General features: G+C 39.4%; 1 protein-coding gene across 8 annotated transcripts in view; it reads left to right on the forward strand.

Moving 5' to 3' along the window:
* Positions 1-18,616, forward strand: part of ATP9B (ATPase phospholipid transporting 9B (putative)) — a 174,885-nt gene that overhangs the window by 78,020 nt on the left and 78,249 nt on the right. For 7 of the 8 annotated variants that reach the window (XR_012041096.1, XM_072853466.1, XM_072853469.1 and 4 more), the window contains 2 exons: positions 1,101-1,181; positions 9,620-9,695. Coding sequence is in view for 7 of the 8 variants with exons in the window: in XM_072853466.1 (XP_072709567.1) it covers positions 1,101-1,181; positions 9,620-9,695 (157 nt within the window). In the remaining variant the exon portion in view is untranslated. The remainder of the gene's footprint in view (positions 1-1,100; positions 1,182-9,619; positions 9,696-18,616) is intronic. The other variant, XM_072853471.1, reaches the window with a different exon arrangement.

Here is an 18,616-nt window from a genome sequence, read left to right on the forward strand (position 1 = left end):
GTAGATGCATTTCATCAGAGGTTCCGATTCTTAGATCGGCTGGGTTTGGTATCAAGCCTCTGTTCCTCTCCAGAGTAGAAATTGGATTGTGGATCCATGCATGAGTGGTCTACTCATGATGAAATATGTTAGCTGCTGTTGGTCCTGACCATCTAAAAAGCACCAAAAGGTTTGCTTTTGTGATGAGAAGAAAGTCCTTTGTATCAGGTTTTTAACAGTTAGTCTGTGGTATTCTTTGTGGGAGCTGGATGCTTCAGAACAATTACTTGATGAAATAATTGTTTCAGAATTTTAAGGTGATCCTCCCTGGGCCTCTAGGGACAAGGCTTAAGATCTAACAATCATCACTTTTTTTTTTTTTCTTCCCCTATTTATACCGTACCACCATCTATTTATAGAGCCTGCTACTGTACTATCTAAGAGTCTCTTATTCTTCTTAGTTTTAGGGTAGGAATGTTCATGGGTTGTTTGCTGTCATGAGTAGTAGTACCGTGTATATTAGACCCAATTTTATCAGGCTAGTTTAGCATATCCCTGAATTTAAGCATTTGAGTAATCCTGTTGATGTATCCAGGCTTTCTTGAAGCTGATGGGGTTTTCTCATGGGTTGACTGCAGGTGTGCTTGAGCATTTCAGAGAACTTGATTCAATTTCATTGTTTCGTCTTGTATTCAGTTGGCTTTGTTGTTGCTGGAAAAGTATTTTGTTTCCAGTTTCATTAAAAACAAAACAAAAACCCCCCACTTTATTTTTAAAAGAACAAATATATGGAAAATACTTCAAGATTATACTATTATAAATTAAAATGGAGCTGTTAAGAGAAAATAAATTACATAAAATTTCTAGCTCACGTTATAAATGTAAAACAGTTTAGTGTTTGAACTATCAACACATTTAGAATACATCTTGGATCTGGTTCCTTTATAGCAAGATGTGCTGGAAAAACAGAGTGTTTCTTAGTTGGGTAAAAATTTCATGAACTTAACTTGCAGTGGGGTGGTGGCAGTCATAAACTGAAATATTTACCACTAAAAGGTTCTTCAAAATATGTGATTAAATTTAAGTTTAAATAATAGTAAGTACATTAATCTGTTTTACAGGATCTCTTTTCAATCAATGCTTATGTTTATGCTCAGAAGCCACAGCTGGATATTCACAGTTTTGAGGGTACCTTCACACGGGTAAGTAGTGTATGTAAATACAGTTCTACTTCTTTCTTCCATTATCTCAATGTAAGTGAAACCTATACTTAGTGTCAAAGTTGTATCAGATCTTTCCTTAGCTTTACAGCGGTATTTTTTTCCATGTTCCTGCCATGGCAATATTTCGTATAAATATATCCTGGTAAATATCTATTGCAGAAAGCTAATACAAAAAGAATATCTGAAAAAAAGCAGAATCCAAGAATTGGGTATTTGTTGACATCACTATAATCTTTTTATATGAAACCATTTGGATAATGGTATATATTGTTTGTCTCTAGGCATCTAATGTATTGTTCATATATGTAAAAAAGGTGGCAAGTTTAATACAGTCTTTAGCCTGAGACAATGCAACTGCTAGTTTATGTGCAATAAAAATGTGCCTTGTTTAACAGCATTTCTGTTCAAGGGAAAGCTGGTACTTCGAAGTTCAGTTATCTCAAAAAGTAAAATAAAATGCAATAATTTCTGTGACTTTTTTCTGTTATCTTCAAAAAGTGGCCTGCTAAAGTTAACCCTTTAAAGCAGGGTGTCTTAATAGGTAGTAAAAATTTTTTAAAATCACTTTACAGATTTGTAGCATTATATTAGCAGATATAGTGATTGTTTTGTTTATTTTAGCCAAACTCAGTGTTAGTAGACTTATTCCTCTTGATAGTTTGTTTCTAAAATAATTTGAGAGAATTAACTACTATGGAGGTAGAAAGAAGGGTTTTTTACCCAAGTGACTCAAATTGGTAATAGATTTTGTTCAGTAATTGGAATTCCAGTTCACAATTCTAAGTACACTGATGAATGAGATATTGCAGTTGTTGGCTGTTGAAGACCAATTTATGCCAGTTATATAGTTCATGCTGCCTACAAAGTAAATGCCATTTGCCCACACCTTCTAAAGCTGTAAGCAACAATGTATACTTAAACCTTGTATTGACCAATTGTCCAAATTAAACTTCTGTTAACAGCTGTAAAATTCGTGTTATTCCTGTCCCAATGGCTAAGTGTATACTTTTCTAAATATAAATTGAACTCCTCAGAGCCTTTCTAACAACTCTGGTATGTGTAATTGAGACACTGGGAAATCATCACTAAACAGTTGCTCCCTGTTGTGGGTTCTGTTTGTACATGTAATAAGAGCTGTATGGTTCAAGCATCCCTGATATGTGTAAATAACCCTGATGCATTTTATGCTTTCAGGTTTACATATGTGTGTTTTGACTGATTTAGTAGGAATGGCAGTTTAAACTGAATTTGTGCGTGCATGCATCTGAGGGCAGTGCCCTCAGATTTGGTTCACAGTGGATCACACTGTAGATATTTTTAGAAGTGTGGGGTTTTTTTGTTAACAGTGTACCTTCTGCATGGTGAAATATTGTTTTAGGACACTTGTTTACTGATTTATCTTTCTACTTCTGCTGTGAGCCCTTGCTTCCTACACTAAATCAGTTTTTGCATCTAATTTCTATTTTATGTTAACATAAAAAAAATTAGTGTGCTTAGTGATGCTAATGCGTACATTTTTCCTACTTAAGCATTGATGTTCAAAGAATTCTTGCAAGGGTAGGTTGACAGGGTAATAGCACATTGATTTTTCTTTTCTTTTTTTTCCCCATTATGAAGACAGAGTACTAACAATGTAGAAGACAAACTTAGATAATTTCAAGAAGTGCATGACCATAAAACAAAACAGAAACTTAGGTGCGCAGCTCTGGTGTTTTTATGAGGGAACAACTTCTCTTAAGTACTTCTGTGTGAGAAATATATCCACAGCAAACCTGATAGCTGACAGAAGATACCTTTTGCAGTACACCTGCATAACCATGCCAGGAGGAGTTAAAGCTCTGCTGTACTTCACTGATGTCTGCCAGCTTCACATGAAGTTATTATCCATTGTCCTCCATGGATTTTGGTGCATTATATGCAGTCAGCGCATGAAAGTGAGTGTGCATCCTTGCATAGGCGTGTAGGAAGGATCATGTCTGGCTCTTAAATGATGGCATAAGTTAATTCCCTTCCTCTCCCCTCTTCTGGACATCCTACCAAGAAACAATAGATGAGCTAAATTAGTGTTCTGTGACAATGTGGGGGATTTGTTTTATTTGTTCTCAGGGCATCATCCACGTCTTGGCAGAGCTTATTTTGAAATAGTGATGCACAGAACAGGGATTTACACAGACGTAACTACTAGAGTTTCCCTTCTGTCTGATGCTCCTATGTAGGCTTGATAAATTAGGAAGCTATTTCATCAATTCTGAAAAAGCATGAGAAAAACACATGTCTGTAGAAAGAGAATAAAAGGTAGCCATACTTCTTCACCCAACTTTTACCAGTTGGAGCTCAAAGAGTACTCTAGAGCTTTTATGTCGGTGTGTACTGGCATGACCAGTATTATTTACCTTTTGCTTACAGCTTTTGTGCAGAATCATAGAAATTATCTCTTCTGCTTTTGACCTTGGCTGGTTTTTGTTTAAATTTGGGTCCTTCTTCCACCATTCCCTTAAGAATCTTTTCCTTTAATTTCTCCTATATTCTAGCTCGGTGCTGTCACCTCAGTCTCTTCATTTACTTCAGGAATATATCTAATTTTTTTTTTATTCCAGTAGAAATCTCAGATAACTGATTCCTTTAAGTTTAGTTCATCTGCTGTAATAAACTTTTTTTTTCCTATGGCACAGAACTATTTGGTATCATTTTTCCCAATATAGCACCTTGTCAGAAGTTTAAAAAAAACTACCTTGATGAAAAACCTGTTGCATGCAGCTGTTGATACTTTGGAAAAATATATCAAGATGTGAGCACTGAAAATTGTGCCTTAATTTATGAGTAGAATCTCTGGCCTGGGGCTAATTTTACAGATGTTTTCTTGGATAAGTCTTGTATTTTAGTAAAGACAATGTTGAGTCTTTTTTTTACTTCATATTTGCTGTTAGAGAATTACCTGTTTTGAAGCAATGGTTGTGTTCAGTGCAATCTGGCTTAATTTTATGTTGCCACTGAAGGGAATGGTATTATGTTTTGCAGCTCCTTTTTACTCACCTTCCTTTTGCTGGCACTAACAGCCATACGGACAGCCAGACTAGGGAGCTAACATGTGCAGAACCTAATCTGACCCTGTCCAAAATACATATGCCAGTAAAAGGAACATAGCAAGAATAATTAACTGTGGGATTGGGGTGGGGAAGGAATCTCTGTCAGTGATGCTAAACTAAACTAATGCGTATTCTTCTACTTTCTACTTTCCTACAAACATTGGTGAGGATTGTTGTGCTGCCTCCTGTCAGGTAGGAATAAGGGTAGAAAAGGTCAAATGGAAGTGGTACACTGGTTCATTCAAGGATTAGGTATTTAGTCTGAAAGGCCTCTGTCATTATCTGAAAAAAATTCTAATTGTAGCTTTGAAACCTTTTAAATGGCTACTTGAAATTTGTCATGATCCTTGGTCAGCTGCATTATGATTTCAGGACTGAGAGTAGGATATATTCAATTTTTATTTCACTGCTCATCTGTTCCTTTTTCTCTGCACATGCAAGAGCTACAGACTAGTTTCCTAGAATAGGAACTGTAGACAATTTAAACCTCTATGATCAGTACTGCACATTACTTTAAAAACTGATCCTGAATATGAAGCTTGAATGCAATACTGAACTACATCATTCTGGTAATGAATTTAATTCAGAATTTTAAGACCAATAAACATACAGGTGCCAAATGAAACCCAACCCAGGAGGCCTTAAGTCGAAACTTCGTCAGCTGAACAAAGAAGCCCTTATATGTCAGATTTCTGCTACTAGAGTGAGTGATGGATTTCATTTACCCCAAAACATTTCTGTTCTGTTAGCTGTAGTAGCATCAGAAAATTTGCAGAACCATTTCTCCTTACCACAGACCCAGTCTTGTTCAGGAATTGGAGTCCTTGTCCCTTCCCTGCTTCATCTATCCCTACCATCTCTCCAAAAGTAGAAATAAAAATAATGTGAAACAGCTAAACTCTTAACCTGTAAATATACTTCTTTTGTAAATATTTTTCATTTGAGTAACTTATGGCTAATGAAGAATAAGGTTAAGTCATCATCCATTTGGGTATGGAAGGTCTAGTATTTGGTAAATGGAATGAACTGTAGAAAGGTGGGAATGTTAGATGATGGTGTAAAGACGTGAAAGGATCATAATGAAATAAGCAGAAGCTAACTGATCAGCCAGACCATTCTGTTGATGAGCGTGGCATGAGTGGAAAGAGACATAGCTCATTAGATGTTTTCCTGCTTTGAATGACCTAAAAGGAGGCATTTCACTAAGTCTTGTAGCAGGTAGACATTGGACAAGTGACTTTTTCCTGGCTGTGTTGTCAGCTCTCCATAATCACTGCAGGGCTTTCGATTTCTTCTTGTAGTATGGAAGAGTTTCATAATTCACTGTCTTAAAATCTGCTAACTGAAGAATAAACTAAGGCAGAAAAAAAGATTTTTCCTGGCTTAGTATCCTGTTCGTGACAATAACCAGAAGCAGACTGCTGGGAAAGAAAATAAGACCAGAGTAAGGAGATGGTAATGCCTCCTCAGAAGATTCTTCTGTCTCGTAACAGCTTGTGATGTGGGAACTTCCTGAGTCAGAGCTGGTTTCTGTAAGTAACCTGCAATGATTTTTCCTTCTTTAAACTTACCCAGTCCCTCCTTGAACCTATGTAACCTTTTAGCATTCAAATAGGATGAAGTTGTACAGGTTAATTGCATATTTTTAGAGCAATTGCCTGTTATTTTAATTTTGCTGGCTTTATTTATGACTTCTTTCTTCTTTGGTAAGAGACAGCAGTATCTATCCTCCCTTTCTAGGTGCCCATTTCATAGATATCTGTCATGTTCCTTATTAGAGTTAAGGTTTATTTAGTCATATCTAGTATGGAAGCTACATGGACCGCCCTTGTTGCCCTTTTGGAACGTTTTCCAGTTCTTTTTATTTTCTGTTTGGAATAAGGGGAGTGGAGGAGGGGTTTAGAACTACATACTTAAGACTTGGACAAACCATGGATTTCTTTGTAGTAGCATGATTTGGTTTTGTTGTTGTTCTTTTTTTCTCTCCTAGTAATTCTAAGAATTTAGCTTGTTCTTGACTATAAAGTTAGTGTTTTGGTAGATTTGTAATAATCTCAAAATTTGTTTTCTGAGTAATCATGACAATTTCTGAATAGTTATGAGTTCTGAGTAGTTTTGATCAGCTCAGAGCTCCTCACTATGAAGTTGGGATGTTTTCTTCCTTTGTGTGCATTGCTTTACATTTCACTGTATGGAATTTTATCTGTCCCCTTTTTTGTAGGATATATTAACTGTTAAATCATAGGCATTTTTTAATAGCTATTTCGTTCTGAAGTCTTATTTTAGTCTTATCAAAAGTTACAATTATAAAGGTATGCAAAGATATAGCAGCGAACATTTCTTTGAATTCTACAGGTTTTCTGTATCTCTAATTCTGTACATTAATTCTGTGTTAATGTCTCGTTAAAACACAGTGCTCCTGTGAAAATTCAAATTCTTTCTTCATGCTGGAATTCAACATAATGCAAAAATGACTACCTCAGTGTGATTGCAGTTTTAGTAAACAGTAGATGGGAAATTTATCTATTTCAGTGTTTGGGGTGAGCTATTTGGAGTCCCAATGTAGACAACAGGTATTCTGTATGGAACTTCTGAGGGCAAAATACAAAAACTTTTTCATTTACCGAGACTAAATTCCTTGCAAGTATGGTATTCACATCTGTGTCCTATCACTGTATGTTGATGATTGTAAAAGACTGACCCATTCATTTCCATGAGGCTGCAGAGTTTGAAATATGGGATCTTTGTGGTCAGCTCTCTGTTAGTATGCATCACCCTGTTTATATGTCTGCTGGGGACTCCTCTGACGAAGTCTAGCATGATTTGCTCTTTGAGGTACAGTAGTGAGTTCTTATAAAAGCATTTTCCTTGTACACCTATACATTGTTTTCAGTTGACCCAGTGATGCAAGTTTCTTGTTCAGAATACTCGAGCAGAATTTTCTTTTTTTGCAGTGTGTGATGGTAGGTAGAATTGTAAAAATCAAACCAGTTGAAACAGTTTGAACTACGCAGAATAGTTTGTGGATGACAAAAAGTAATCAAGGTTAGCATGTGTGTTGCTGACTGAGAACAATCTGTACATCTCATGGCAAGTTGTGTGAAATTAAGACTCCTGTTTGGTGCCAGGCCCACCGTTTGGGTTGAAAGTGGCAGCCTTCCACTCTTGTCACAAATGGTTAATCAGCATTGTCTGTATGATAGTATGAAAGAATTTCAGGAAAGTTATCCTGTTAGATTCAGCAATTCTTGAAAAGCCCACGATAGGAATGAAAAAATTCAGTATCTGTTTTCAACTTGCATATGGCTGGTTCATGTCCTATTTCTAGCCTTGTAGAAACAGATTCTGAAACATCTAAATAAGTTCCATGACTCACGACTGGACGTGGTCATGTTTCAACATTATAGGTGTAGATGGCAATCTCTCCACTGACTGCCGTGCCCCAAATAGCTGCAGTTAGTATTTTGGCTATATTACTTGCATCTTCCTCTGGAAAAACTAGTAGTATTGGATAATGTCTACTTAGACTTATATGTCTATACACTACTTAATTAGGCTTTCAGAAGGCTGAAATAATCGCAGAATTTTAATAACCCAGGAACAATCATAAATCAAACCAGGAATCTAAGCGTTATGAAGTTAGGAAAAAGTATCAAAAAATTTAGGCTGTGGATGAACCCTATCAAAGGCACTCATCTCAGAAATAGGTTACTGAGTGCTACAAAGATGATTGATAATTGCCACAAATGATACTTCTTTGAGCTAGATCAGAATACTCTTCTTGTATTTAATGTTTCAAGACTTCACGTGTTACTAATACAACCAATAATTTTGAATATTGCTATAGCTGCTGATCCTGTTTTACCTTCAGAGATGTGTTTTCAGTTCCTTGGCGTATCAATATGAAGTACTTGTGCTGTTATGTTACAATACCTTGGAATTCACTTATGCTCTTTGTAGTACTCCCCAACTACTGAAAATTCCTACATGATACCACGTTACTCCATTAGGGTGGGCTTGCAGTTTCTGTTGTCTCAAACCTAATATTTTTTAATTGTTAAGATTATGGCAAATAATTCTTGCAGTACTAATTCCTTAGGTAAGAATCAAAAAAATATTTCTTCTTAATGAAAGACTAATCTTATAGAACACTGATGATTCTTGACAGAATTTTTACTTCTTGTATGACTCTTGATTCAAAACTTGTGATTTTCTTCTTATAGCTATTCCATATCTTCCCTCTCTTCCTCTATATTTTCAACAGAATGGTTCTCTATGCCTTCTAAACAATGATTTTGCTTCACTTAGGAAAATAAGAGCAATAGATTCCTTGCTATGTAGGGACTCTTTTGAAGTACACACAAAAACTTATCTGTTTAGTTTGAGATTTTTCTTTTTCAGGAACAGAGATTTCTAAGCAGCTCATCCTGTGCTTGGTGGTTGCTTCAAAATAGAGATGAAAAATTGACATAGGTTTTGATTATTGACACTATGTAGAATTTATTGTGTATTTTGGTAAATCGGTGGTCTCCTTTTTCCTGCAAAATGTTTAGCGCAGTCTGTAATTTGATCAACTTGACTTGATTATCCTACCTCCTAAAGTTTCCTTAAGTTGTAAACAGCACATTTCACAGCTGCTAATGAGTAACAAATCTATACATACTCCAAATTGATTATGAGAGATTAAGTCTGTTTACAATCTGTGGACCATTATTGTTTGGGAGGAAAGAGGGGAGGGAAAAAAAGGAAAGTGTAAAATAATCATGGAAGCAATTTCCTATTGGAAGTATTTTCCCATTGGATATGTATTTTGTAAGTATGTGGTAAGATAACGCAAGTGTGCATTTCTTTTTAAAAGTCTCAATATTCTTCCCTGAAGTTGATACGATATCGCTTGGGTTGCAAAATGATGATGACCATAACATATTGTATGAATTATAGATGATTTAAATTGTCATAGAGAACAGGGTATTAAGTTTTGGTGGTTAGTGTTCATAACTCACTTTAACTGCTTGGTATGCAAACTGTTCTGCAGTTTGATACATCTGAGGAAAAGAATATGTTCCTTTTAAAATATTATTGACTTTAGTTCTTTGAATATAATTGGGTTTAAATAATATGAACTTCAATCAGTATTTCACTTTTTGGAAAGTTATTTTTGTATGTATACAGACTAATAAAGTATGTGCAATGAATACTATTATGCAGTGATTGATAAAAGGACACAGACATCCTGTGCAAGTTATTCTTATTCAGATGGTTTGGCATTGTTCTTAATTATGAATATTTGGGATGTTGATTTACTTACTAGCTGTTCATATTTTTTAACAGGAAGACAGTGATCCAGCAGTTCATGAAAGCCTAAGCATAGAAAATACATTATGGGCAAGCACTGTTGTTGCTTCAGGTAAGTGTTGCAATAGCAAAACTGATAACTTATCTAAAAAATTCTGTGGAAGTGTATCTTTATTTTTACAATGGGAGATACTAATGGCTTTTGAAAATCTTTTTGTATTGCAGGCTAGTAGTCTCTTACTCCTCTGTTGTCTGCCGTCCCATCAGTTTCATCATGCTGCTCACAATATTGTCATATCTTTCTAATCCTCCTTAACAGTTTTTTTTTTTCACTTAAATTTTGCTATTTCAGTAGTGCTGTCCCTTGTACCCCACTTAAGTCACTGACCTTTTTGTTTTAATTAAAACTTCAGGTTGTAAAGTGCTCTGTTCAGCTCACTGCGGATAGGGTCCTGCTGAAAAGCATGGCTGGTTTTCACAGAATCACAGAATCATATAGGTTGGAAAAGACCTTTAAGGTCATTGAGTCCAACCGTAAACCTAACACTGCCAAGACCACCACTATACCATGTCCCTAAGCACCTCATCCAAACATCTTTTAAATACCTCCAGGGATGGCGACTCAACCACTTCCCTGGGCAGCCCGTTCCAATGCTTGATAACCCTTTCAGTGAAGTAAAATTTCCTAATATACAATCCCCTGGCGCAACTTGAGGCCATTTCCTCTCATCCTATCGCTAGTTACCTGGGAGAAGAGACCGACCCCCACCTCCCTACAACCTCCTTTCAGGTAGTTGTAGAGGGCAATAAGGTCTCTCCTTTTTCTCCAGAGTAAACAACCGCAGTTCCCTCAGCCGCTCCTCATAAGACTTGTGCTCCAGACCCTTCACCAGCTTTGTTGCCCTTCTTTGGACACGCTCCAGCACCTCAATGTCTCTCTTGTACCGAGGGGCCCAAAACAGAACACAGTATTTGAGGTGCGGCCTCACCAGTGCAGAGTACAGGGGCACGATCACTTCCCTAGTTCTGCTGGCCACGCTATTTCTGATACAAGCCAGGATGCCATTGGCTTTCTTGGCCACCTGGGCACACTGCTGGCTCATATTCAGGCAGCTGTCAACCAGCACTCCCAGGTCCTTTTCCACCAGGCAGCTTTCCAGCCACTCTTCCCCAAGCCTGTAGCATTGCATGGGGTTGTTGTGACCCAAGTGCAGGACCCAGCACTTAGCCTTGTTGAATCTCATACAATTGACCCCGACCCATCAATCCAGCCTGTCCAGGTCCCTCTGCAGAGCCTTCCTACCCTCAAGCAGATCAACACTCCCACACAACTTGGTGTAGTCTGCAAACTTACTGAGGGTGCACTTGATCCCTTCATCCAGATCATTGATAAAGATATTAAACAGGACTGGCCCCAACACTGAGCCCTGGGGAACACCACTTGTGACCGGCTGCCAACTGGAGTAAACTCTATTCACTGCCAGTCTTTGGGCCTGGCCATCCAGCGGGTTCTTTACCCAGTGAAGAGTACACCCGTCCAAGCCATGAGCAGCCAGTTTCTCCAGGAGAATGCTGTGGGAAACAGTGTCAAAGGCTTTACTAAAGTCTAGAGAGACAACATCCACAGCCTTCCCCTCATCCATTAGGCAGGTCACCTTGTCGTAGAAGGAGATGAGGTTAGTCAAGCAGGACCTGCCTTTCCTAAACCCATGCTGGCTGGGCTTGATCCCTTGGTTATCCTCTACATGCTGTGTGATGGCACTCAGGATGATCTGCTCCATCAGCTTTCCCGGTACCAAGGTTAGACTGACAGGCCTGTAGTTCCCTGGATCCTCTTTCTGGCCCTTCTTGTAGGTGGGCATCACATTTGCTAATCTCCAGTCAACTGGGACCTCCCCAGTTAGCCAGGACTGCTGGTAAATGATGGAAAGGGGCTTGGTGAGCACTTCTGACAGTTCCTTCAGTACTCTCGGGTGGATCTCAGACATTCACAAGTCTATAGGGCCTGATAAGTGGTACAGCAGGTCACTAAGCATTTCCCCCTGGATTATGGGGGCTCCATTCTGGTCCCCATCCCTATCTTCCGACTCAGGGGTGGGGGTACCCAGAGAACAATTGGCCCTGCTATTAAAGACTGAGGCAAAGAAGGCATGAAGTACCTCAGCCTTTTCCTCATCCTTTGTCATTGTGTTCCCTCCCCCGTCTACTAGGGGCTGGGGATTCTCCTTAGCTCTCCTTTTGCTGCTAAGGTATTCGAAGAAGTATTTTTTGTTGTCTTTTACGGCAGCAGCCAGATTGAGCTCTAGCTCGGCTTTGGGCCTTCTAATTTCCTCCCTGCACAACCTCGCTACACCTTTGTAGTCCTCCTGACTTGCCTGCCCCTTCTTCCAGAGGTCATAGACTCTCCTCTTTTTCCTGAGTTCTAACCAAAGCTCTCTATTCAGCTGGGCTGGTCTTCTTCCCCGCCAGCTCGTCTTTTGGCACCTGGGGACAGCCTGCTCTTGTGCCTTTAGGACTTCCTCCTTAAAGACTGTCCAGCCTTCCTGGACTCCTTTGCCCATTAGGGCTGCCTCCCAGGGGACTCTGTCGACCAGTCTCCTAAATAGGCCAAAGTCTGCCCTCCGGAAGTCTAAGGTGGCAGTTCCGCTGACCCTCCTTGTCACTTCTCCAAGTATCAAAAACTCTATCGTTTCATGATCACTCCGCCCAAGACGGCCTCCAACCATCACATGGCTCACAAGTCCTTCTCTGTTTGTGAACAAGAGGTCCAGCGGGGCACCTTCCCTAGTTGGCTCACTCACCACCTGTGTCAGGAGGTTATCTGCCACACACTCCAGGAACCTCCTAGACTGTTTCCTCTCTGCTGCATTGTATTTCCAGCAGACATCCGGTAGGTTGAAGTCCCCCACAAGAACAAGGGCTAGCGATCATGAGACTTCTCCCAGCTGCTTATGGAATAGTTTGTCTGTCTCCTCATCCTGGTTGGGTGGTCTGTAACAGACTCCCACCACAATATCTGCCTTGTTGGCCTTCCCCCTGATTCTTACCCATAGACACTCCACCCTATTGTCACCATCATTAAGCTCTAAACTATCCAAACACTCCCTAAAATACAGGGCTACCCCACCGCCTCTCCTGCCTTGCCTATCCCTCCTGAAGAGTTTATAGCCATCCATTGCCACACTCCAGTTGTGCAAGTCATCCCACCATGTTTCCGTGATGGCAACCATATCATAGTTTTCCTGGTGTACAATGGCTTCCAGCTCCTCCTGCTTGTTGCCCATGCTGCGTGCATTGGTGTAGAGGCACTTCAGCTGGGCTGTCATCCGTGTCTCCTTCACAGAGGAACACCCCTTGTGTGCTTTGAGGTGTTTCACTGGCATTTCCCTCTTGACTCCTATTGCCCCTAGCTCAACTCTGTACAACTTCAGCTGTGCCCCAGTGTACCCTGCACATCTCAGAGACACAGTCTGAGTGCCCTCACTAGCACCCGCTCCCTCTAACCGTGGCACGTCGTCCCTCAGCTTCTCTTGGCCAAGCCTGATATTATCCCCCTCCCCCTTCAAGTCTAGTTTAAAGCTCTGTTGATGAGCCCTGCAAGCTCCTGAGCAAAGATTCTCCTTCCCCTTTGAGAAAGATTAATCCCATTAGATGCCAGCAAACCTGGTGCTGTGTAGGCCATCCCTTTATCAAAAAACCAAAACCGTGGCAATGACACCAGCCACGGAGCCATGAGTTAATAGACTGACTACCTCTGTTCCTTCTAGTGTCACTGCCCACAACTGGAAGGAGAGAGGAGAAAATAACCTGTGCTCCGGAGTCCCTTACTAGCCATCCCAAGGCCCTGAAGTCTCTTTTGATTGCCCTAGGACTTTGTGTTGCAGCTTCATCGCCCCCCACATGGAAGAGCAGTAGGGTGTAATAGTCCAAGGGCCGTACCAGGCTAGGGAGTATCCTAGTGATATCCTTCACCTGGGCCCCAGGGAGGCATCAGACTTCCCTAAGAGGAGGGTCTGTCCAGCATATCAGGCCCTTGGTTCCCCTTAGAAGGGAGTCGCCCACAACTATAACCTGTTGTCTTTTCCTTGTGGAGGTGGTGTTGATACGAGAGGTACACTTTTCTGACCTAGGTGACACCTCTGGTGTAGATGGACTGTCATCCCCATCCTCCATTGACTGGCCTTCCACCTCCAGGGCCTCATACCTGTTATACAGAAGCATCTGGGGAGGCGAGGTGGGCAAGTAGGGCATTCGCCTGCCGCCATGAGCGTGGACTTGCCTCCATTCACTCTTTTCCTTTGAGCTGCTGCCTTCAGCCCAGTGAGGGGGGGGATACAGGATCCCCTTGATAGTGCGTTTTTACTGGTGGCTGCTGCTGCTCCTGTTCCTGCCTCGGGGGGGCAGAGCATGGCACCACCAGTCTGTCTCTTTCTCAGTCTCCCTGATGCTCCTTAACCTTTCTACCTCCTTCCGTAGCTCTGCCACCATGCAGAGCAAATCATCCACCAGGTTTACATTTGTTAGGCATTTTTCTTCTATGTATACTCCATGCTGTGGGTAAAGTTCGCTTAAAATCTTTTATCAGGCAAAATCTTAATCAGAAAGTACAGATCAGTTATACACTTACGTAATTGTAAAATATTGGGATCTAAATATTAGTTATGTTTCATATGTCTCAGATATTATAAGGAGTTCATGTTATCTAGATGCTGTATTTAGGCTTTAAGCCATTTTTAAGAGCAGAAAATTATTTTCTTCTGGTTTTGCTCAATGTAAGTCAAAAGGACCATAGAAAAAAGGGCTGTGGTTGTTCTTCTGCACAGAAAGACTGAGAATAAGAAACCAGGAGAGCATGATTTCTGAAAAGGAGCTAGGATTTAAGATAGGGAATTGGAACAATGGGAAACATGAGCCAAGAGGAGGAGGGGTATGGAAGGAGGGGAAGAAAGTAAAAAAGGGTCTCCACCTAACTTGTATAGTCCTTACTATGAAGGCATCTTACTTCAGTGAGGGGCCTGCTGGAAGGTTGTGGGGAAGAGATCAAGTTTGAAGAGGTGGCAAAGGAGTCTGTGACTGAGCACTCCTTTCCAGAGTCTGAAAAGATCATCATGTTCTTTGATGCTCAGTGTTGTTTGGTTTGATTGCCCTGGGAAACTGCTCTATAAAACTGTTCTGTCAAATGGATGATGCCTAAAATTGTCCTCAGTTAGGTTTTTAACTTAAGTAGCCAAGATCTGTAACTGTGCGTAAAGAGATGCTGCTCATGAATTATAAATTTCAGTACTGTATAAATTTGTTTTGAGTTTGCTTTTCCCCAGATTTATATGTGGGGCAAAACTACACTCAGAGTATACATTTGCAGAGTCAGTCATTCTGAATCAGTAATTTTGAATTTTAATTGAAAACCGTTCATGTTTTCATTTCCAGGGTAAATGATTTTGTTTAGAAGTGTAGGTAATGTCTGAGGCCTCTTGATCTGCCGTCTAAAGTTGGCACCCAAATCAATGGAAACAGTGCTCCTTAAAATTTATGCTCTAGCATATGTTTGGTTTTTTTACTTCTGAGGGGTCTTGTGAAGGTTTAATTGTTTACGAAGGACTTAGGTTCATTATTAATGATGGCAGTAGAAGAACATAGGATAAGATAATTCTCTTGTTGGAGCATGGTTTTGAATAGTGGAATAAGACTGGAAGGGATACTCAGGGCAACTCACTGAATGATACAAAGTAAAAATACTGAATGGTTCAAGACTGCAGCCCCTTCTGGAGGGAAAAATAATATGCAATCAAGTAATTAAAAATGGTGTCATGATGTGCATACGGAAATTCACTGAATTAAGGTAGCAGAGAGAAATAATTTCCTTTAGTAACTGATTTTGTGACATTAATTATATCTTCTTAATCTAAACTTTGGCATATCATTCATTTCACTTTTGTCATCTCGTGTATTAACTACAATTTAATATTGTGATAATGTGCTCCTCTCATGGATATTTGCTTGTTCTGTATGGCATCATAAATCCAGATCTTAAGAATTGCTCAGGACCTCTGTGGAGGTGATTTTAGCATTTGACAGGATTAGGCCTTTAACAAAGAATAGGAAATTATTGCCTTCAGTCTGTTGCTTATCTAATAAGGAATTTATAAGCTCTTATAGGTGCACTGTGCATATAGTCATGAAAAAGACCATAAGGCAAAACAATTAGCAGATTGTTAAAATTAAGATGTTCCAGATTTGGTTGATAACTGATGTATTATTCAGTTGGTTTCATCTCACTTCCAAGTGGAATGCACATAGCTAAGTTAGGATACTTGATGCTAAGGTAATTACATTTGAAATTCTTATAGGGTTTTTTGTTGTTTTTTTTTTTCTAATTAGACTTCATAATTGAATTTCCAGGATTTGTGACAACTGAAAATCTTGTTAATAAAAACACTTTTCACTGTCTGACTCCATTATAAATACATATAAACTGCCTTGCTTAAAGCCTGCCATGGCATGATGTCAGAGCTGGACTCTGCCTACACAAGTTTGCAGGCACCTCTGCATCCCCTCCCCTACCATGGTCTGTCACAGTCCTTGATTGTATCTGAAAAATCTAGTGGAAGATTATGCTTGCACACAACCTCTGCAGATGAGTGCCACTCAGATTCCATGAAAACAGAAGAATAAATAGCCCGTAGCATGTGAAAGTCTGTACTGTTTTTCTACTCTGTAGATAGTTACCTCAATTCAACCACAGTTGTATCTTCTTTCAGTCTCCTTATTCTCTAGGCTCACAGTTCTGTTACATGCAGGTATTTTTCACCCAAAAGTATACGGTGTCTATGTGCAAGCCTAATCTTCTATTACTTTGCCACTTTGATTCAAGGAAGTGGGTTTGTAGCCTGTGCCCACATGGTAGGGGGCAGAGGTCTGCCCTGCAACATTGCCTGTACATCTCTTCATTTACCTTAAGACTCTTCAGTATGGCAGTCTTTAAATCATCCTAGCTTGGAAGGCTGCTTTCTCCAGTGCTCTTTAAGCAACCTGGACATCATCTCTTACTAAGCCAAGCAAATACATGACCCATTGTTCTTGGGACTATGTTATGCCCTTGCCAACCCTGTAGAGGTTGTTACAAAGCTTTGTGTCATCCCGCACTATTATCTTGACCTATTACTGACTGATGCTGTCAGTCTCAGGGGTGGAGACAGGGAGCTACATTACTGACGCTTAGGGAAGGAAGATGTAGCTGAGTTGCAGATACAAAGCCTTATTTAATTTTAAAAAAGGTTCTGCATAGGACATACAGTACAATTGTTGGGCGAGGAGGTTCTCCTTCCCGTTTTCCTCCTTCCAGTGATTAAATATATGCTGAATTTCCTGATACTGCCCTTGACATACTACATAAAACACATTGCATCAGCTAGGAGAGGCCACTATCTCCAAGACATGTGCCATTGCTATTTGTCAAGGTGATACAGAGGGTCAAGGTCAGGCTAGGAAAAGTGTTTGGGGAATTATGTGGGGAATACCTCAGAAAACTTGAGCTCTGGTTGCTGATGTCCTGACAGTTCTAGAGGAGAGAGACCACAAATCAATCATCTTGCAGATCAGTAACAGTAAATGTAAGTGTATAAAGGTTTCAAGGAATCTTATCAACTACATGCTGAATGCAGATTACCAAAGCTCATGGATACTACAATAATAGATTCTACAGCCAAAAAAAAAAGGCCTATTGCTAGAGCAGTACAAGTGACAAGAAAAATATTTGCTATAATTTAAGACTATTTTTATTTTCTTTTTGAATTTTGAGAACCAAAAAATTGGTTGAACAAAATTATGTAGTGTTAAACAGCTCAAGAACAAACTATTCCACAGCCTTTTTATATCAACAAATAAAGTTCAGGAGAGTGAGATTCCTCAAGTTTGTACATTTGGCAGGTGTTTACTTTTCTTGGTTTCAGTAAGTCTCCTTACCCCTTAGAATAACAGTAGGCTAAATGGAAAAAAAAAAATAAATTACTATTTTGTCACACCTAATATGTATTATATACCCAGATGTTCTAGTCTCAGAATTGATAATTTAGACATCTAAATGGAGATTCCTACTGCTACCAAATCTGAAGTGCTTTCTGCCCCTTGCTGTAAAGCCCTGACAGAGATCTGGTGACTGTATATATGATGTTTATCCTAACCACAGAAAGTACAAACACTAATTTGCCAGGGTCAGACTGGAAGCCTCTGGAAGGGGTGGAAATCAAAAGCCTCTCTCTGAAGTCCAAAGCATGCAGCCATCCTTTTGTTATTCTTTAATAAGTGAGATAGGAAAAAATATTCTGACTTTTTCCATTTAGAGGCAACATCCCAGTGAGTTTCAAAAAGGTAGCAGCAAGGTACGAAGTCTATGTGCCATTCTTAATATCTATATTATTGCTGTGGAATTAATAATAATGCCTGAAGGAAAGGAGGTTTTGGTTAGTGAAAACTTGAAAAACTGCTATCACTGAAGAAATGACTTTAAATATAACCAAAGAATTTAAACCACTAAATAATTGAAAACTTCTTAGGTTATCTTTAATTAAATAACTTATCTTTCAGATTGTTTGTGTTCGTGACATCACTGACTGTGGTGTTTGTGTTTATTGAAAGCTTTGGTAGATTTCCTTTTGGAAAGGGAGAGAAGAAAGTCAGCAGTTAAATTTTTAAAAAGCCTCAAAAGGTCCACTACAGTATGGACTTTAACTTTTTGCTCTCCATTTACTGTAATGATCAGTGTGGTTCAAACTCTAAGCAAGATAATGCAGTTTTCAGAGAGACCTGCTGAGATATCTATTAAGAGGAGGTTTGTATTAATGGAATTATGTGATCATTTTGGCAGGTGTCAGTCTTGCAAAGTCACTGTAGATAAAATCAGAACAATTTGTGTAACTGCACAGCTGTAAAAAGCACTATTTTGTGCTGAGTCCTACACATGATTTTAATTAAGTTGAGTACTCTCTTGTTTTTATATGGTTCACATAGTGCTTGGGAGATATCAAAAATTAATAT

The sequence above is a fragment of the Ciconia boyciana genome, chromosome 2, assembly GCF_034638445.1.
Source record: "Ciconia boyciana chromosome 2, ASM3463844v1, whole genome shotgun sequence".
NCBI classification, from domain to species: domain Eukaryota; kingdom Metazoa; phylum Chordata; class Aves; order Ciconiiformes; family Ciconiidae; genus Ciconia; species Ciconia boyciana.